We start from the raw sequence: 22,188 nt of genomic DNA, 5'->3' as shown, positions 1-22,188 counted from the left end.
CTTTTGACCTTATTTTACCACTTGATATATGATTGAGAGAAAAATGAGATCAATTGTCTTTTCCTAAATTCCTCATAGGCCAATTGCTTTCAGATTCTTTCTGTCTTGGACATGGAATTTAAACATCTGATTCTGGGATGTAGAAGATGGGGGCTGAACATCTATGGATTGGAGGCTACTGGTGGTGAACTGTAGTTACTCTATTTTTGAAACTTCTAGTCATGATTAATTTTCTCTCAGCTTCAAAAATAGTCAAGCTTTTAAATTGCCTGCCTTGTGTAATGAGAGCATTTCTTTTCACAAAGAAATTAATCCACATTAGGATTTTCTGGGTTTTCTGGGTTGATGTTCTGAGGCATGATGCTGTATTATCAGTTGGCTTGATAATACTCAAGGGGCCTTGTTCCTCAAAGCTTTGGGGCACCTGAATGGAAGAAAAAAGGGGCGAGATTAACAGAACAGAACCCACTGCAGCAACTTTAGGAACAGTGTGGGTGGCTAGCACAGCCATAGGAATCAAATATTATGTACAGGCCTTGGCCTGGGGGTGGAGAGTGGATAGACAGAAAATCATTAGGTAATTTAAGCACTAAATTGGGCAGCGTTTTTAGTGCCGAATCACTTCTAGACGGTTTAATTTGTTAAATTCTTCCTAGGATGGTGATTTACAATCTACCCAAGGTTATGCATATTCGTAGTGAATCCGGGCCTAAGTTCTTTGGTAGACCTTAAATAAATGTCCTAAGTCTGGCTCATCAGAACCACCTGGGAAACTTTTTTTTTTTAATTTCTTAAAGTTTTAAGATTTTAGGGATCCCAGTCTCAAATCTAGTAAATCAAACTTCCAGGGGTGCAGCCTGGGAATACATTGTTCTTGTCAAAGCTTCCCAGGTAATTCTGAATGACCAGTTTTGGAAACCACAGCTGGAGAACTTTGTAAAAATTGAGAGTCAGGTCTTTACTGTGTAAAGAATCCTGGGTTTGCCAGGTATGGTGTGCAGGCATGTAATCCCAGCAGCTCAGGAGGATCACAAGTTCAAAGCCAGCTTCAGCACTTTATTGAGGTCCTAAGCAACTCAGCAAGACTCTATCTCTAAATAAAATATAAAAAAGCGTTGGGGATGTGGGCTCAGTGGTTAAGCACCCCTGAATTCAATTCCCAGTACCCCCCAAAAAAGAATTCTGCATTTGGGGCAGGGGATATAGTTCAGTTGGTAGAGCGCTTGCCTCTCATGCACAGAGCAGTGGGTTCAATCCCCAGCAACACACACACATACACACACACACACACACACACACACACACACACACACAAGAATCCTAGGTTTGTGTTTGATCAGTTACTTTCCAGGTGATTCTCATACACACAGGCTTTCAAAGCCACAGTCCCAAGGAAGAGGCCAGGAGCCAAATAAAAGAAGGACAAAGTGGGCCAAGCCTTCAGTGACGTGTTGCTGATTTTCTATGTAAAGATTGAACCCAGGGGCTCCTACTTGCAAGGCAAGTACCCTACCTCTAGGCTACATTCCAGCCCATTTCTTTTGTTTTTTTGGTACTGGGGATTGAGCCACATTCCTAACCCTTTTTAATATTATAATTTTTAAAAATTTTGAGACAAGACCTGACTAAGTTGCTAAAGCTGACCTACAACTTGCATCCTCCTACCTCAGCCTCCCAGGTCACTAGGACCTCAGGCCCTAGTCCCCACTATGCCCAGTTCCTTGTTTGTTAATGTCAGTTATTATAATTTGCTTGGTATTTTAAGACCTTGAAGTTCTTTTTTGTATTACCATTTTCAGATAAGGTTTTTTTGTTTTGTTTTGTATTGTTTGTGGTGCTAGGGATTGAACCCAGGGCCTTGTGCATGCTGGGCAAGCACTCTACCAATTGTGCCTATCCCCAGCCCATCAGATAAGATTTTGATTACAGTGATTCTGAAGATAATAGTAGAGTAACAAATTCCACTTGTTTAGAGAAAATTGATTTTTACAAGATCATAAATAAATGAAAAGTAGGTCTCATATTCATGGTGGTTAATAGTTAATGGCCTTAAATATCAGTTTGTTAAGGTGCTATTTTATACCAATAGTTCAAGAATATTGTAGCATTGGAGATTTTATCTTTATAACCTCTGTTTTAAAGAAATTAATTTGCTAGTACCAAGGCTTAGGTCTAGTTGCTTAGTACCAATTCAGAACTTGATTTAATGCCCCAAATACTGCTTGGAGATGGGACCATTTTAAAACCAAATATGTTTTCTTTTCCCATTTGCTGACTCAGGATCTGCCTGCCTTTTTGAGCATTGCTGGAGGCTGGCCCGCCAGCCCTTCTGGATTTTTTTTTCTCCCAACTGGTGAACATTATAGGCCTGAAAAAATCATTAAAGGCGGCACTGAAATATAACTAATTCTACTCTATTCCCCTGTCCTTAAAGAAAAGGCACATACCTGTGATCCCAACTATGTGAGAGACTGAGGCAAGTCCTGCCTTGATAACTTGGAGAAAACTTGTCTCAAAATAAAAGATATGCCAGGCATGGTGGTAGAGTTTGTAATCCCAGCAACTTGTGAGGCTGAGGCAAGAGGATTGCAAATTTGAGGCCAGCCTCAGCAGCTTAGCAAGACCCTAAGCAATTTAGCAAGACTCTGTCTCAAAACATTTTTTTAAAAAGGCTGGGGATGTAGCTCAGTGGTAAAGTGCCCCTGGGTTCAATCCCTGGTACCAAAAATAAAAATAAAATTTTTTGAAAAAGATAAAAAGTACTGGAGATGTAATTCAATGATAGAGTCTTGTCTAGCATACCAAGGCCCTGTTTCTAATTCCCAGTAACATGGGGTGGGGGTGAGGAGGAGGAGGAAGAAAATATTTACATGAATGGAAATGTGACTATACTAAAAATAGCCAGGTCCTATCATTTGGATGCCACTCCTTGGTAAAATTGTTTAGAACGTGGACATTTTTGTAGCCCCTCCCTAGAGATGTTTCTATATTTGAGTCAAAATTTCCTTTTGTCATTGGTCTGGTCTTTGGCAAAAAATAAAGTCATAAGAATTTCCTAAAGGGTGTTCTGAGCAACCCGAGGAAGGGCTGAGAACAGAACTGTGGGATAGTGACTGCCCACCTTTGTTCTTTGAACAGAATAGCAAGTGACCCAATAAGTAGGGACAAAGCAATCATAGGGCAGGGATGGCCCTCAGCAACAGGGTGATGAACTCCTTTTTTATCACTTAAAAAGTAATGATCCAAAGCTGGTCCAGGGTGATTTACCTAAGTCACTCTCTCCAGCTAAGTTATAATTGGATTCCTTATTTTTTCCTATTATTTCCATATTAACTTTATTCTGTTGATTTGTGTCTGTGTCCTCAGGACACTGTCCCATCTCACAGGAGACTTTTCTTGCCAACCTTTTATAGACAGTGGCCCACATTTGACATAATCTAAGACCATAGTTAGAGAAAGTAAAAATCTTTATATAATTCCATAAAATCAGATTACCCAAGAAAACAAACCTCAGTTTCCCTTTCCCCTCCCTCCCTCTTAACTCACTATGTTTGGGTAGACTCCCGCAGTGTAAGTGACTCAATCTATTAAAGCCAAATAATCCCCAAAGGTACATGTTGAAATAAGTAGGAAGTCATTAGAAAGAAATGTATGTTGGAAAGAACTCGACATGTGCTTTTGATTTATCCATAAATACTACAGACTGCAGAATATATCTAGAAGTGATTTTATTGTTAGAAAAATCCTGCTTTCTTTCCTTTAAGGCATTTCAGACATGATTTGAATCCTCTCAAGTTTTATCTGCAGAGTTTCAGTATAATAATTGTATTGATCTGTATTAGAGTTCTCCAGGGACATAGAAACAATAAGTGAAAAAGAGAGAGAGAGAGAAGCTGGACTTGGTGGTGCACACCCGTAATCCCAGCTACTTGCAAGACTGAGGCAGCAGGGTCACAAGTATCAGGCTAGACTCAGCAACTTGGCAAGACCCTCTCTCAAAATAAAAAATAAAAAAGGGACAGGAATGCATCTCAGTAGTAGAGTTCCCCTGAGTCTTATCCCCAGTACTACACCAAAAAAAAAAAAATTTTTGTAGAGAGATATAGATAACAATATATAAAGAGATATGTAGAGAAATATAAATATCAATATATGGAGAGAGCCAGGCATGGTGGCACATGCCTGTAATCCCAGTATCTCAAGAGGCTGAGACAGGAGGATAGCGAGTTCAAAGCCAGCCTCAGCAATCGCAAGGCCCTAAGCTGCCGCAGTCTTGGCTGGGCACATAAGCTACTCGGTGAGACCCTGTCTCTAAATAAAATACCAAAAAAAATAAGGCTGGGGATATCACTCAGTGGTCTAATGCCCCTGAGTTCAATCACACTGGTACAAAACAAAACAAAAAAAATGGAGGTACATAGATGGGTAAGTGTATATGCATTTATTATAAGTAATTAGCTCATACTGTAATGGAGTCTATCAAGTCCAAATTTTGCAAAGTGAAGGATTCTAGTTTGAGTCCCCTTGAAGGTCAGCAGCCTGGCAGATCTAGTGTTTCAGCTGTTAAGGAGGAGAATTTTCTCTCGCTTGAGAGAAGACATCTTTATGTTCTGTTCATGTCTTCCACTGATTGGGTGAGGCCCACCCACTTGAAGGAGTCAGTCTGCTTTTCAGGGTCTGCTAATTTATTAATCTCATCCAAAATACTCTCGCAGAAAACACCCAGAATAGTTTTTGACCAAATATCTGGGCACCCTGTGACCCAGTCAAGTTGAGACAAAATGAACTATCACATGCTCTTAACAGGGCTCCCTGAGTGAGGGGTACTATTTTGATAACTTTTCTTTGCATAAATTGAATTTGATTCACATTCAAGTTGAGGCCCATCTCATAAGGAGCTAATTAAAGAGGAGAAAGCAGAGAGGAAGAGGAAGGCAATGAGACAGGTATTTTCCGATGAGTGCCCAAAGCACTGGATTCCAATACCTGATTCTGTACAGGACTCTTCCCTCAGCTCTGCAAGCTGTATAGGCCTCTCATACGATCTTTCAAACAAGAGAGCCAACAGTTCTTCCCATTTTCCATTTGAGGGAACAAATGTCTCAAAATTTGACTGACTGAAAGGCAGCTGGTTGCATTTGTAATAAAGCCAAGACATAACTGCATGTCTTCTAATTCCCCATCTCCATTCTGTCATTTGGGTTTCTGGGAAACGTTTGGCCTGGAAAACCCATTTTAGAAAATAAGCCTAGACATTTAGAGAAACAGAACTGAGTCCTTTGGGGTTTGAAACTCTTGGTTTGTATTAAGATAGCTTTTGAGAACATGCTTATGTATGGAATAGTGACATGTGATTAAATTTGGGGCCAAATCGAGTGCACCCTGAAGAGCATGCAGTGTACACGTGTCCTAAGATCTTTAATTGACAGGTTCGATTTACTAAGATATGTCACCCCGTGCAGTGACTGTCATTTAATTTCGCATATCACTTTTCTTATTTGCAAGTGCAGGGATTTTAACAGCCATTCTATTTTCAACTGTTGCTGCCAGTAGCTGTGTTAATCTGTGTATTTGCTGCAAACCACATACTCTCCTAAGCACTTCACACAGAAAATTTTTATTTCACATTGACCTTATGGGACAAATATATGAGGTATCTGGGGCCAAAAAAATGACTTTTCTCAAAATGGTGATTTTTAACTTTAATCAACTCCAGAAATAGCCCTTTGCTGCATCACAGTGCTTTCCACTCTTTGTGTGTGTGTGTGTGTGTGTGTGTGTGTGTGTGTGTGTTGGTGGTGGTGGCATCCTTGAAGTTTTTCCATTTAACAAATTTCAGTGTGGTAGAAAGAGTAATATGTTAAGTGGGTAGATAAATTTTCTAATATCTTTATGATAAGAATGTTTATACTTGCTCATTAAGGAAATGAGAAGGAAGACCCCCAAATTGGCCATAGCTCCACAACCCAATCAAGACCTCTAATTTATTTCAGTAAATTTGCTTTCCATTAATTTTTTAATGCAGACTTTTTTTGTTCAATTGTTTTCATACTTGAAACATCTGATTGCCTGCTATTTATGTATCTAGGGTTGCAGCAGGAATTGTAGGAGATATAAGATCTGTGCCCTAGAAATCAAAAGAAGAAAGAGGTCAAAAAAGAGTTCTTAAAGTAAATTTGAGACAGATAATGATTGAGAAAAAGGTGGGATAAGATTTCAGGTTGGGCAGAAAGGGAGTTTGAAATGCTTAGGCAAGTTTGGAAAGTAGTCAATGGACCAAAGAGTTTGTGTTAAAAATAAGGTTAGGGGCTGGGGTTGTGGCTCAGTGGTGGAGCGCTTGCCTTGTGAGGCACTGTGAGGCACATGTGAGGCACTGGGTTCGATCCTCAACACTACATAAAAATAAATAAATAAAATAAAGGTATTATGTCCATGTGCAACTAAAAAAATATTTTTAAAAAGTAAGGTTAGGGCTGGGGTGTGGCTCAGTGGTAGAGGACACACCTTGCACGTGTAAGGCACTGGGTTAATCCTCAGCACCACATAAAAATAAAGGTATTATGTTCATCTACAACCAAAAAATATTTTTAAAAATAAGGTTACAAAGATGATTGGCAGCTTGTTTAGGTGATTCATTTGGCCCATGTGGTATGCCCATTTTGTGCCAGGTATTTCTTTAAGTATGTAGGATGCAAGGCTGGGGAGGAGAAGGCTCCTGTCCCGGAAGGGTGATCAGAAAACAGAGGGGACGTGGAAAGAACTCTTCAGTGTGGAAAGTGCCAAGTCTTTACTACTTAAGAGTGGTAGAGCTTGAGAGGGGAGATCAGAAAAGCCTTATGACAGACAGGACAGTCAAACTGAGTAAGAGTCTGCCAATTGGAGGGCTATGGAAGGAAATGCATTTCAGACAGGTGGAATAAAGGGAATGAAGCCAGGGGAGATGTGATGCACAGCACAACTTGCTCAGAGGAAAGCGGATATTCGTCACAGCTGGAGCTGGAAGTGGGGAGGTGGCAGTAGGATTGTATTAGTCTGTGCATGCTGCTATAACAAAGTGTTAAACTTGGTAATTTTTAAGTACCAGAAATGTATTTATTGCTCACAGTGTTATAGGCTGGGAAGTCCTAGATCAAGACACCAGCCCTAGTGAAGGCTATTTGCTTCATAGATGACACCAATTTTGCTGTATCTAACTGGCAGAAGGGGCAAACAAGCTCCCTCAGGCCTCTTACATAAGGGCGCCAATACCGTTCAGGAGGGCTCCATCCTTATGACATAGTCACCTCTCAAATATCTCATCTAGATACCATCACATTGAGGATTAGATTTCAACATATGCATTTTACAATCAGGCTATTGCAAGAGTAGAGGTGAGAAAACACATTTGAAGTGGGGTCAAATAAAGGATATCTTTGTAGGCCATGCCAAAGCATTTGGACTTCATCTTGTAGTACCAAGTGAAGGGATGTAGTACCTGTGAAAGGATCTTTTTAATCTTGTTTTCTTATTGAAAAATACATAAATACTAGTCTTTTGAAATGTCATATTTAGACACCATTTTTTTAACCTAATTGTTCTGGATGTCATAAGTGCAACATGGTCTCATTGGGCTGAAATCAAGGTGTGGGCAGGACAGCATGTTTTTAGTTATAGGGAAGCATTCTTTTCTTGCTTCTGGGCCCCCTTTCTTCATTTTCAAAGCCGTTTTTTCTCATCTCTTATCACTCTGGCCTTTTTTGGCTCCTTTTTCTTTTCTTTTCTTTTTTGCTGTGCTAGGGATGGAACCCAGGGCCTTGTGCATGCTAGGCAAGCGCTCTTTACTGGGCATCACCCCCAGCCCCTCCTTTTTCCACTTTTTTTTTTTTTTTACTAGGGATTGAACTCAGGGGCACTCAACCACTGAGCCACATCCCCATCCCAATTTTGTATTTATTTAGAGACAGGGTCTCACTGAGTTGCTTAGCACCTCACTGTTACTGAGGCTGACTTTGAACTCTTGATCCTCCTACCTCAGCCTCCCCAGCTGCTAGGATTATAGGCACGCACCACTGCACCCTTTTTTTTCCACTTTTCAGGAACCCTTGTGATTCTATTGGGGCCCACTTGGATAATCGAGGTCAATTTTCCATCTTAAGATCAACAGATTAGAAGCTTACTTTCCCCTCACATAGTCACAGTTTCTAGGAATGAGGACCCAAAAAATTTTCAGGGATCATTGTGCTTATGATAGACAGAAAAACTGAGAGTAGAGGGGTCGAGGAACCTGTCCAAGATCATACAGCTAGTTTGTAGTAGGATCAAGAATAAAGACAATGTTTTACTATTTAAATAATATAGATATTTTTTTAAAGGAGATAGGATTCTGTAATGTCATCTCTGAAATAAAAATTGATTAAGAGATTGGATATTATTATAGGTATTTCTCTACATATACAGTCCCAGCTGTGAGCCCCTCCCCCTACAAAAAATAAAGTAAAATAAGAACAAGCTTATATATGGCTTTTGGCAATTTGCTTTTCTCTCTTTAATGTATCTTGGATAGCTTCCCATGTAAGAACACAGAATTCTACTTTCTTGCTTTTCATTGCTACATAGGATTGTATGGAGATATTATAATTTATATATCCAGTTACCTATTATTGGATACTTGGGGTACTCCTTTTTCCTCTATTATGAACTCTTATCTTTGTATATTTATGAATTTACATGAAAACTTTTTTAGGAACTCCTAGAAATACTCCAAAAGGATATACACATTTTGTTTAAATTTTGAATCAAATTTCCCTGTAAAATATATCCATATATACACATCCATTAATAGGGTCTGAGAGGTCAGTTTTCCAATGTCCTTAACAAGACAGTTTACTGATTTGAGAAGTGAAAAAAACTAAATTATTTGGCTTTTATTTTGTTATAAGTGAACGATATGTAATGTATATTCATCATTTTTATTTCTTCTGTGAGTCACCATCCTGCATCTGTCTGTGCTGGTGATTGAACCCAGGGCCTCTCCACACTAAACCCACACTCCACCACTGGGCTACACCCCAGCCCCTTCTTAGTGATTTATTTTATATATTAAGGACAATGATCTTTTGCTATATATTGCAAGTATTTTTCCTAATTCATGGAGGGATTTTAGCAAAGTCCTGTTAGATCTGTGCTTAAGAAATATCTCTCGTAGTAGCTTGAATGCTAGCTTAAGGAGTTAAGACTTTATTATGGAGCTGTATGCACTTAATTTGAGGATGGATGTGAGTGCTGTGCTTTATGAAGGCAGTGTTGCCTGTTAAACCTACCACAGATTACAGATCCCATCCTTCCTTCTAGGTTGGCAGGGTGAACAGAGCCAGTAGATTGGAAATAGAAATTAAAAAAAAAAAATTAAAGAGGCTTTCTTTAACTTCCTAGAAGAGTCTTCAAAGAGTGGTACCTTTCTGTGTTCCTGTGATCAGTAAAAGCAGGGACTGTCTTTTTATTTATTTATTTATTTATTCATATTAGGAATTGATCCCAGGGACCCTTTATCACCAAGCTACATCTTCAGTCTTTTCTTTTTCTTTCTTTTGTTTTGTACCAGGGATTGAGCCCAGGGGCACTCTACCACTGAGCCACATTCACGGCCCTTTTTATTTTTCATTTTGACACAGCGTCTCACTAAGTTGCTTAGAGCCTTGCTAAGTTCTGAGGCTAAGTTGCTGAGACTAGCCTTGAACTTGCTGTCTCAGCCTTCTAGAGGCACAGGGATAAAAGGCGTGTGCCACCAGGCCTGCCTTAGTTTTTTTTCTATTTTTTATTTTGAGACAGAGTCTCACTAAGTTGCTTAGGACCCTGCTAAATTGCTGAGGCTGGCCTTGAACTTATGATCTTCCTGTGTGTATGTGTGTGTGTGTTTGTGTGTGGGTTTGTTTTTGCTGGGGGTTGAACCTAGGGCCTTGTGCATGCTAAGCATATATCCCCTGCCTTTACTGTCTTTAATATACGCAATGAAGAAGGAAAAGACTACTTCTCAAAATACAATTAAAATCATAGGGGAAATTAAGCATTGGGATAACAAGCCAAGTGTTTTTTTGTTTGAGACGGGGTCTCACTATGTAGCCCAGGCCAGCCTCAAATACTTGGGCTCAAGTGATCCTCCTGCCTCAGCCACCTGAGTAGCTGGGACTACAGGCACACACCATCACACCCTCCTGTATGTCTCATTTCCGGAGAAAAGGAATAACTGCCTTTTCTGTCAACTGATCATTTTCTGTTTTTATAGCTTTTCAGAGTTTTATTACACATACTGTCTCTTCAGAGTTCTCAGATGGTGCTTTCAAAATCTGACCTATCATATATGATCCGTGTCTTTCTTCAGATTCCAATAAAATTGTTACGGTTGAGATAGGCACACAGTGATGATTGGAGGTGCAGTAGCTTGGAGCATGCATTCTAGGTTCTGTTAGCTCTAATAGGCAGAAGTTCTGAATTTGTCCAGTAAAAAGTAAACTAGAAGTTCAAATGTTAAGCTACTTCCTTCCTAAAAGACAGTGTTGGTGAAATCTCTTATATTATTACTATTTTGTACTAGGGATTGAACTTGGGGCACTCAACTACTGAGCTACATCCCCGCCCTTTTTTATATTTTATTTAGAGACAAGGTCTCACTAAGTTGCTGAGACTGGCTTTGAACTCACGATCCTCCTGCCTCAGCCTCCCAAACTGCTGGGATTACAGATATGCACCACTGAGATATGTACCACTGTGCCTGGCCAGTGTTGGCTGAAATATGAGTGAATAAATGAGCAAATGGAGGGGAAGCATCAGCTGAAGCTTCAGTGAAGAGACAGGGAGGATATGACTCACACCTCCGATGGGGAGAGTCTTCATTCAGTGGCCATTCATATGCTGGCCTTGGACTACACAACCAGGCCAAGTCCTGGAAGACCTGTTGTGAACTTTTTCCCTGCCTGGACATGTTGACTATGGCTAGTTTCATTCATTACCTAGTAAATGATTAACAAGACTGCTTCTGCCTCGTTTCATAATACTAAATAACGGTGTTTGCTAAAATAATAGCAATTTGTTCTAATAAAACAGCCTCCAACAAAACTACTTTTTGATCACAGCACCACCCCAATCTCGGCACTGGCATTCTGATAATAATACCAATGGTAAGACACTTAGTATAAACATATCTGGATATCTATTAGAATAGCTATTATAAAACCAAAACCAAAGCCAAAATAAGTGCTGGTAAAGATGTGGAAAAAGGAGAACACTTGTGCATTGCTGATGGAATGTAAATTGGTACATACAGCCATTCCTGAAAAAATTAAACAGAATTGCCATGTAATCTAGTAATTTCAGTTCTGGGTATATACCTAATAGAAGCGAAAATAGGGACTCAGATATCTGCATACTCATGTGCAGGCACTACCCATAGGTGGGAGCAACCCATGTGTCCAGACTTGATGAATGGATACACAAAATGTAGTATATACATACAATTTGGCCTTTAAAAGAAGGACATTCTGTCACCTGCTATGATGTAGATGAACCTAGAAGATATTAATTAAGTGCAATATGCCAATCACAAAAGGACAAAAACTATGTGATTCCACTTATAGGAGCTACGTGGAGTAGTCAAATTCATACACACTGAAGACAGAATGGTGAGGCCCAGGGCTGGGTGCAGGGAGAGGGAGTTAGTGTTTAACCTGCACAGAGTATCTGTTACCTTCCTGGAAGATGGAAATGTTCTGGAGGTGGATGATGGTGATGATCACCCAATGAAATGAATGCACTTAATGCCATACTACCGTACACGTAAATATGCTCATCTTGTGTAATCTTTTAGCCATAATTTTTGAAAAAGCAGGGTAGGGGAGAAGTTGGCAGGACCTGGAGTAGACAAGAGAGAACTTGTTTAATGTTTCACTGGTTGGCCGTACTATTCTCTTCCCTCAGAGAAGCCACGTTTTACAAAGGGAGACTTTCAGGAGACAGATGGTGATGTGTTTTGCTGTCGTTTGGGGACTGCATCTTCAGTTGGTTATAAACGCTCTGTGGCAGGGATTGAAGACTATTTACAATGAATGGTGGGGTAAACTTTAGTGGTTCCCATAGGGATCTCTGAAATCTCTGATCTCTGAAATTTAGGTATACAACAAATGTTTGTGGATTTAAACAGAAAGCTCTGACTTACCTTCATTTATGATTTGGGAGTCAGCCCCGCCTCTACCCAAGGATGTGGTCATATTTTAAAAATTAAGTGTAGCACATACACATTGCACTTATGTATGCCAGACTGTCCTAAAGGCTTTTCACATATCTATTCATTTAACCCTAATAAGCCTGTGCGGTAGGTAACTTGTTTCCCATTTGACAGATGAGAAAACTGAGGCACAGTGAGAGAAAGTTATACAATTATAAAGTGGTGGATCTGGGATTCCACAGGAAACATTTTATGATACCAGAGCTCATTCTCCAAATTATTATACACCTCTTGCTTCTTGGAATAGTAATGTTCTAGGCGGGGATTTTAATGACCCTGAAATGGATCTCAAGGTCCAGAATGGAGAACGTAAATTGGGGATGAAGACATCTTTGATTATGATCCTGATTCTCTACTTCAGCGGCGTGGTTGGTCTCCTGAGGGGTAATGCCGGAGCCAGGTTTAAGGGCTTTCGGGTTTAAGGTCAAATTTTTTGAACCTAAGGAATTTCCCTCCAATTCTAAAGCAGCCCCTTAGTGACGAATCTGCGGCGTAGCCCACGGGTTTTGCTATTAGCAGATTTCCTAAGTGATCAAGGCAGACGAAATGAAACATCATTTCATGAACACTGAGCCACGTTGAACCCTATATAAATCTTTTTTTCTAGTCATTTCAAGATACAGCTCAAGACGAATCTGCAACTTTGGAGTGGAAGCCAGGGGGCGGGCTGAGCAGCGACCATTTTTGTTTTGCGGCCGTGCGCTCTCAGAGCATCTTGATTAACAGGACCTCACGGAGGAGGCGGGGCCTACCAGGGGGAGGGGCGGGGCCTGAGAGACGTGATGATTTAAACTGACTAATAAGCAGGACGCATCTGGCAGAAGCCGCCAATGAGAGAGCGTGTTGGGGCGGGGCGCCCAAACCCTATTGGGTTTGGTTGTGCCGCTGCTTTGGCGCATTTTCGGCTGGTTTGATTCATCCATTTTGAAGAGACGGGGGAGCGGGGGGCTCGTCTGATCCAGGGGCCCTGAACCAAGGAGCGGCGGAGTTTGAGAAGCCAGCATCTCGGGGTTCGGCGGCAGCGGCCCCATCGGCCGAAGTTCGGGGGGGGTGGGGCGCCGAGCGCGCGGGGTGGGGGGGGTCCTGGTCTTTGGCTTCTCGACTCGGTCCTGTTTCGACAGCGAACATGTCTCGGCCTGTCAGGTCAGTGCGGAGTCCGAGGCCTGGAGCGGGTTGGAGGGGGTTGGGGGTGAGTGGCGAAGGAGTGGGAGACGGAGCCTAGAATCGGCCCTCCCGGTTGCCACGCGCGGCCTCCTCCCTTTCGGGGCCCGCGCGCGCCCTTGAGCGTGGGGGGCCCTGTTGGCGCGCGGGGGTGGCGGCAGCGCGCCCGTGCGCGCGCCCCTCCCCTACCCGCGCCGCTGCAGGGCTCCGGTCTGCTCTGATGCCTCCCCCACCCGCCGCACTGGAGCGGGCGGGGTGTTCCCGAACCGCCAGGGCCAGAGGGGGAGGGGTGTGAAGTCAGCGCCCCCAAGCAGGCCCCACCTCCTCGGGGCGGGCCCCTCAGGTCCCGTAAGGGAGACTGGCAGACTCGCGCTCGGCCCCCTCAGATTTGGTGAGGAGGGGCGCAAGCACCGTGTTGCCCCTGCATCCCGCGCCTTGCTTCGGGGTGGGGGCACTCGCCCTCCTGCTCCAGCGGACAGGGTGTTCCACGCCAAGGCGGAGGGGCAGCAGTGCTGCCCGGCCCCGCCTCCGTCCTCGGGGTCGCCCCAGGCCCCGCCTCCCGGGCCGGACGTGGGCGGGACCCATTCTTTACCCTTGGAGCAAAAAGTTGAGAGATTGGACCCCCCCAAAATAATGCACGGCTCTCTCTCCCCACCCCGGAGTTTGGAGAACTTTAACCCCGAAGTTCGCTCTTTCCTCCGACCAGAAATGTCCTTTGGGGAAATGTCCGTACTCAGGGAGGTGCGGGTTAACAGCACGACCCAAATCCCGTGTGGTTCTCGTTCCGCCCTAACCCGGCCTACACGGCTCGGGATATTTCTGTAACCCTCTCCCTCCCCGGAGTGACTTTTTAATCATAAAGGGGCTAGATTCCGTTAACCATCAGACTTTATTCTCAGAATTTCAACAAGTTTGCTGCTCCCCCAGCGGTCGGTGGGATCGCCCTCTACCATTCTCCAGGCTGTTGTATGGAATGTGCCATTTACGGAGGGGTGTGGTTTAGTCCGATCTGTTAAGGCGTTAAAGAGGAGAGCTGTTGTAAATAAATACACTTACTGTAAAGGATTGGCTACTTTGTATAGTGTTTTCTAAACAGATATTTAGTTTTTAAACGTTTTCATGCTTGTCGATTTCCCTTCATTCCAAGTTTTGTGGGCAACGGAAGTATTTTCAGAGTTCTAAAAAAAGGTTTGGGATCCTGGGAACGGTTTTGTTGCACACCGTTCTGTCTCCTACTAGAGGATCCGTTTCCAACTGGTGGTGGTATGGGACTGCGTACTCCTATGCCTGGGTGGGAATGCAGAGAATGAGCTAACTACCTGACTGCTTCTGTGCCATCCAACTTCAATCCGCATCTCTGTAAATCACCACCTACTGACAAAGTTTTGCTGGCTTTTTAGTAAGGAGTCTAGATGGCTCTTTCAAATTACAGTGTGAATACTTATTTGGCATAGAAAGTGGCCAGTGTATTTTATCAGGATATTTTTCCTTAGGATCAGGTAATTAGACAATATTATAATAAAGATTTATTTTATCTGGATTCCATCTTTTGTCTCCTGGAAGTAATTACTGTGTGGTGAAACTAAATTACTATTTTTCCCTGCCATGAAATCAGTACACTAGGTTGTGATGAATTTGTATTCCTAGATTTAGATAATGAAATATCCACAGAACTTTTTTACTGGAAAACTTGGGGTTATCACTTTGTGGACATAAATATATTAAGCACATTTATTATTTTTTAGAGGTATTGGGATTTCTGCACAACTTTTTCTTAATGTGTTGTTAAACATAATTAAACTTTGTCTATCCCCATAATTTGAAGAGCGAAGTCAATATATTGTGGGCTTCTCTTTTGTCACTTTCAAATTATTAATTTCAGAGCAGTTTGGTTTCTGATTATATTTTAGTGATAAAGTCTCTGTAATTATTTTTTAAAGAGTCTTTAATATACTTATGACCAATAATAAAACAGAAACAAATAAACTTGAGTTTGGTGGTTTGTCAAATTTTGCTATAAATAAGTCCTAGCTTAGGGAAATTCGATAGATTCAAAGTGTAATTAAGAATCTATATTACCGTAGATCATTTAACAACAAGAATGTAGACATTGACTTGATTTTAAAACAATCAAAAAAGAAGTATATGTTGAAAAATATCAATGTCAGTGCATCATTTGGTGTACATTTCTGTCCATGGACCATTTTTCTAGTTCTCGTTTTTACTGTAAATGTTTATTTTAATATAAACCTAAATATTTAAAGGGCATTTAGAAATGAATTAATGGTGCTTTGACACCAGTATCTAAATAAAGCATATAATGGGCTGATTGGATACAGCATGGTTTTCCATGGATGTCTAGGTTGATAGTACATTATTTCTTATTAAATTATTTATTTCATGGTGCTGGGGATTGAACCCAGGGGCTCATGCATGTTAAACATATGCTTTGCTACTGAGCCACATCCCCAGCATAATATGTTATTTCTAAGTAATTTTGTTCATACAAGGTAGCTGTCTTTACCTTTTACAGTATTTATGACAGTTCAAATATGTTGACCCTTAGTTTCAAATTAATAACATAAAACTATAATCCTGGAACTAGAAAGAAAAGACAACTCAGTTCACAGGACTTAATGTGGTGGACAAATGACATGCTTTGTATCACATACTACTAGTAGGTCCCAAAATTGAACCTAGAACCTAGTCTTAATTCCCCATAGTAATCACTTTACTTCTGCCTGAGAAGTAGTAATAATGTCTGTGGTGATTCAAAAACAGTATATGGTGTTTTTTAACATGAGAGTGCTTTGTGACTCTTAATCCTTGTGTAGAAGGAAGGAAAGTGCCACTTGTAAAAGATGAGAAAGAAAGCTCAGATTTACTGACAGGCCCTCACTAGAAACCAGGTTTCTTGATCCCAGCTTGGTATATTCTCCAGGGATCCTCCTCCCTTGTTGAAAATGATCCAAGTCACTCAAGTCAGTCAGTCTTGCTCCTCTTTGTAGAGAGGTGTGCTTGATATCTTTTGTTTAATACTTTAGAATACAGAGTCTTTGCCATTAAAAATTTAAATGTGAAAACAGAGGCTCTTACAAGTTACTTTTATTGTTTATAATTACAATGAAAATTAACAGTTTTCCCAAGATTCCAGATTGCTTTCTTTTCAAGAATGTGTTTAGACTCTAAAAATATGTTTGTAGCAAAAAAAAAAAAAAAAAAAAAGTTTCAAGAATCCCTCAGTTGGAGCTGGGGTTGTAGCTCAGTGGTAGAGCATTTGTTTAATATGTGGGAGGCACTGGGTTCAAGTCTCAGCATCACATTATAAACTAATAAAGATTGTGTCCATCTACAACTAAAAGTGATACACATACCAAAAAAAAACCCTCAATTATAGGGAAAACTTAGAAACCTGGAAATTCAAGGTAGCTTGGAATTTGTTACTAAGCAAGCACATGATGACACTTAAGTTGTCATGGCTGTAAATAAGCCAGTTTCCTTATATCTCTTCCGGTATTCTTTTTGGTGTTTATGGATATGTGCGAGATGAGTATGACTTTATTAACCGTGGGTCCGTACATTTTATTATTAGCTTTTATCTAAAAAGACAATCCCAGACTGGATGTGGTGGTCCACACCTGTAATCTCAACTACTGTAGAAGCTGAGACATGGTTTGAAACTTTGAAGTCAATTTAGTGAGACCCTGTCTCAAAAACTGAAAAGGGCTGGGGATGTGCTCAATGGTAAAAACGCCCTTGTGTTCAATCCCCAGAACCAGGAAGAAGGAAAAAAAGGATAACATAATTTTTAAAGCCTGAATAATGGGGAAGTTGGTTTTATGAGAAATTAAAAGCACTCAACTTTTTCAACATATTTGATTAATTGAAATAATAATACAATGATTAAAATAGAGTAGACTACCGAATAAACATTCATTGAGAAAAAATGCAGTCAGGCACTGTGCTTTCAGTTTATCTTGTTTTATCCTTTCTAAAAATATTTAACCAGGGTATTTTTTTTAATACCCAGAAAAACTTAAAAGCTTTTGTTACCCAAGGTAATAGAGTAGTAGCAGAACCATGATCTAATAAATACAAATCTAGATATAGCATTCTTTTATGATACAACTCTTTACTACCTAGTATTTGGTGTTAAAATGGTCAGGGTTTTTTTGTTGTTGTTTCCGTTTTGTTTTTTGCATGGGATCCAGCTTAGACTTGTTCATGCTAGGCAAATGTTGTACCATTGAGCTACACCCCTCAGCCTGAATACATTCTTTATTCATAGATTTTAGCTCCACATAGGAAATTTTTTTTGGAGAAAACATAGCCAAAATATTTCAGTATGAGCACTGTTGTTTGACACTATACAAAATAATTTTCAGATAAATTTTTTAATTAAAAGCATTGCATTAAAATCAGTTTCTTCAGTTTACCAGTGATGATTTGAAACCCAAAGAATTAAATACAGATTATAGCAAGGCTGCATTTAGACTGCCTGAATCTTAGCCATTCTACTTTCTGCATATGTACTGTATTTGGTTCCACAGAGAATATATTACAGGTGCAGGTCCCTGATTTGAAACCTTTGGGGCCAAATATGGGAATTTTTGAGTTGTTTTGGTTTTCTTTTTAATTTAGAAAAGGTAATGGGGTACATATAACATAAAAGTACTACCTCTGGGGTAGTACTATAATCAAACACATTGGTATCTTATGAAGTTTTATGAATATTCACAGAGGAGATGGGTTTGTAAATTATGAAAAAATGGTTTTCAGAACTTAGGGCATTCTGAACTGTGAATTAGGGATTGTAGACCTTTAATGGCATAAGTTGAAAAAAATCACTTTCTAAACTCAAGAGAGCTGTCAGTCACTGAGCAACTCTTAGGTACCAGGTATTTGGCCAGGTACTTTACACAACTATTTCAAAATCATGCAGTAGTTCTTCAAGCAAGGTATATATTATCCCATTTCATGTGTGAGGCCTGGGGCTTGGAAAAATTAAGTACCTGGCACAGTTCACCTAACTATTAGAGACAAATCAGGAATTTGAATCCAGATGTGAACAACCAAAAGCCATTATGATCTTTCTCATGTGGCACCCTCACAAGGTGTGGTTTTTCCCGCAGTGATTGTACACTGTCTTTGGAGGGTGATGACATTTCATACTGGGACTTGTGAGGAGGGTTAACCTTAAGGAAGTTGGGAGGGTGGTAAAGGAAACTCTTGGAAGGAACAAAGCATGTTAAGCAATTAAATGAGGATAAACTTGACTAGGGGGAAAAGTTGAAATTAGTTTGAGTCTTTTGAGGGAAAATGTAAATGATAAATGGTATTATTGCATTTACACATTTCATAATATGAGGACACTTCCCTTGATTAAAATATGTCAAAGAAATACAAGAAAGTTATGTGCTTATTTTACATTTTTGTTTTGTTTTGATACTGGGGTTGAGCCCAGGGGTGCTTAACCACTGAGCCATATCTCCAGCCCTTTTATTATGTTTTATTAGAAACAGAGTCTTGCTGAGTTGGTAAGTGCCCCTTCCTAAATTGCTGAAGCTGGCTTTGAACTATGATCCTGCCTCAGACTCCCAAACTGCTGGGACTACAGGCGTTCGCCACCCACAGCTTGTTTTATTTATTTATTTTTTTTAATTGACGCCAAAATAAATCCAAACAGACGAATAACTAACTGAATCCAAGGTATATTAAAAGAATTATGTGATCAAGTATTTTGTTCAAAGAACAAAAGAGTCTTATCACTGATCCTTTATAAAGACTAAAAGAAAAATTATGGCAATTGAAAGTTTCAACATCTATTAACAAAACTTGTTAATGCCATTAAAATTAGAAGGAATTTAATATTAGGAGTTTAACTTGACTAAGTTTCAAAAGTAAGTGGTTAAGTTTTTATTTTTTTAAGTCTCGATAAAACTTTTGCTTTTGAGGTGCTGGTGACTGAGATAAAAAACTAATTCTTTGGGGGAGATAGCATGGCATAGCAAAAGAAACCCTGGGGGCGGGGCATGTGTTTCACCCTCTTTTAGGTTTGTATAATGGACATGTTGAACTTCACTCGAGTATTACTACATTGCATTTAACAAAGCAAGCATTTTATTTTTCAAAGCTTTTCTCATTGGTTTGAGCTCTAAAATTACCATTCATGGGGCTGTGGTTGTGGCTCAGTGGTAGAGCACTTGCCTAGCATGTGTGAGGCACTGGGTTTGATCCTCAGCACCACATAAAAATAAATAAATAAATAAAGATATCGTGTCCATTTACAACCTAAAAATATAAATTAAGATATTAAAAATAAAAAAATTACCATTCATTATTAAGAAGGAGAAAATGATTTCAAATAAAGATTTTTGTTTTGAGCAGTGTTTGGTCTCTTGTTTCCAGAAATGTAAAACAAGGCCACCACACTATAAAACTCAGGGACATCATCCTCATTATAGTCCATGTGTATGTATAGTATCACACCTATATAGTTGTGTGATTTATAGTCTGCATAGCCAGAATTTATTTCTGTCTACTTGAACTAATAAAGATATTATTGCTATAAAGTATTAATTGTTTGCCTTTTTAAAAATTCTTAGCTGCAAGGATAAATGTGACTTAAGATTCAGAAGTAGTTTTTTGGATTGTTGAGACAGCACCTAGGGGACTCTGTAATGTTGTATACAAGTAGAGAAAATAATTGATTTAGCATAGGACCACTTTGGTCAAATTGAGCATCCTTTTTTTTTTATTGTGGGAAAATCTGATTATCAGTTGGCAGTGGCTTATGTAAGTAATCCCAGAAACTCTAGAGACTGAGGCAGGAGGATCACGAATTCAAAGCCAGCTTCAGCAAAGGCCACACTAAGCAACTCAGTGAGACTCTGTCTTGAAACAAAATACAAAATAGGGCTGGGGATGTGGCTCAGTGTTCGAGCGCCCCTAGTTTAATCCCAGTACCAAAAAATAATTTTAAAAATATTTGACTATCTAGAGTCAAGGAAATGAAGCTGATTATAGAATTGCATTTCCATGTTTAAAATAACTACCATTTAAGTAGTCATAATTATAGGTCTTTTAAATACATTAGATGAAGAGACCACCTGCTGCCAAGAGTTGCAACTGGGTATTGCATATTTTCAGATGCCTTGAATTGTACTTTTGTTCAGTTTCCACTAAGCAAGGTACTCTTCAAAGAGATTTCCTTTCCAACTACTTTTGGTCGTATAGAATCCTTCATTTGTCAAGATCATAACCTGAAAAATAAACTACATGAGAAATTAAAAGTCGGGTTACCGAGAAAATAGAAGTCCACCCTGCTATGTTTTTGTTGTTGGTTTGTGGTACTGGGGATTAAATCCAGGGCCGTGCATGGGAGGCAAGCACTCTACCAACTGAGCTATATCCCCAGCCTATCCTGCTATGTTTTGAGCTAGGATTAACAGATGTAGTTATCTTCCAAGATCATGTCATAGCTGTAAAGTTTTATGGCAACCTGTTCTTTAGTTGCTACAGTTCTTTTTTCTAGGCAGGGCTGGGGATTGAGTCCAGGGGTACTCTACCACAGAGCTGCATCACTAGCCCTTTTTTATTTTTTGAGACAGATGTCACCAAGTTGCCGAGGCTGGCCTTAAACTTGCAATCCCACTTTAGCCTCCTAAATTGCTTGGATTACAGTGTGCCACTGCACCCTTCAGTAACTACTGTTTTCTTAACAAGAAACCTGGTTTCTTTAAAATCAGAGACTTAGAAAGTTTTTTTGTTTAGAATTATAACATCACATTTTTGTCAGGAAGATCTTAGTCACTTTGACATAGAGAACTAGTCTTGATTTACAGCTTCAGTGCTTTGGATGAGGGATTACTAGCCATGAAATTCCAGATCTACCTTGCCTTCTTTCCCAAGAAATAGGACCCTTGGTCCACTTTGCGGTCCAGACCTGTGTGTACCCCTCTAACACATACTCCTACATTTAGAGCCTGTCGAGACCTGCTCTTTTTACCTTGGCTCTGTATTTCCCCAAAATCCTAGAATTTTTTTTCTCTGATATCAGATGCCAGGCATTACTGATGTGCTTTGTTTTAATGAGTCAATACATCTCACTTGGTCAGGCCACAGAATTGTCCCTGGTGATTGAGTTAGGCAGTTGAGTAGATTCCATATGGTTTCCAAACACCCTCTGCTGAAAAGCAATCCTTTAGCTCAATAATGTGTAAACCTGAGACCCCTAAGACTTCACCATTTGAGACTTCTTTGTCCCCATTTGCATAGGTTTTACAGTAAAATTCAACTGGGAAAAATCTTCTAGCCCATCTCATATAGCAAATATTTTATCTTATACTCATTGACATTTGTGTGTGATTTTCCTATGTAGTGGAACTGAATATGATAAGTCAGTGAAATATCTTCAGCCTTGGTAATAAAGCATACTATATAGGAATTAATATTTGTGTGGATTAAGACCAGTTAGTAAAATGTTTAGTAGAAAAATGTCATTTATCTAAAAAACATGTCTGGCTCATCTCCAGACTTTCTATAATTTTCTTGTTTGTTTGCTTTCCTGTATCTGGTAACTTTGTTTTTAATTTATATATATAAGATATACTTTATATAAATATATATATATATACATATACACATATTTATAGTGTATGCATGTATTTATATATAAATATTTTATATGAGTATGTATGTATATATAGATATATAGTATTTGCATATATATTCATGTATGGTACTATGGATTGAACACTGAACCTAGGGCC

At 39.8% G+C, this 22,188-nt stretch overlaps 1 protein-coding gene and 1 long non-coding RNA gene across 3 annotated transcripts in view; one reads left to right on the top strand and one right to left on the bottom strand.

The window, feature by feature from the left end:
* The first annotated feature begins 13,143 nt into the window (after positions 1–13,143).
* Positions 13,144–22,188, top strand: part of Nucks1 (nuclear casein kinase and cyclin dependent kinase substrate 1) — a 34,551-nt gene continuing 25,506 nt past the window's right edge. Inside the window, exon 1 of one of the 2 annotated variants that reach the window (XM_078022705.1) lies at positions 13,144–13,399. In XM_078022705.1, the coding sequence (XP_077878831.1) occupies positions 13,383–13,399 (17 nt within the window). In that variant the 5' untranslated portion in view covers positions 13,144–13,382. The remainder of the gene's footprint in view (positions 13,400–22,188) is intronic. The other variant, XM_078022704.1, reaches the window with a different exon arrangement.
* LOC144367195 (uncharacterized) lies at positions 13,179–14,423 on the bottom strand. Its single transcript, XR_013426496.1, has 2 exons — positions 13,739–14,423; positions 13,179–13,419 (listed from the first exon to the last, which is right to left on the bottom strand). It is a non-coding gene; the product is annotated as an uncharacterized LOC144367195 (long non-coding RNA).

This window comes from Ictidomys tridecemlineatus, chromosome 10 (genome assembly GCF_052094955.1).
Source record: "Ictidomys tridecemlineatus isolate mIctTri1 chromosome 10, mIctTri1.hap1, whole genome shotgun sequence".
NCBI classification, from domain to species: domain Eukaryota; kingdom Metazoa; phylum Chordata; class Mammalia; order Rodentia; family Sciuridae; genus Ictidomys; species Ictidomys tridecemlineatus.
The sequence above is the reverse complement of the archived record's forward strand: the minus strand, read 5'-3'. Positions and strand labels throughout refer to the sequence as shown.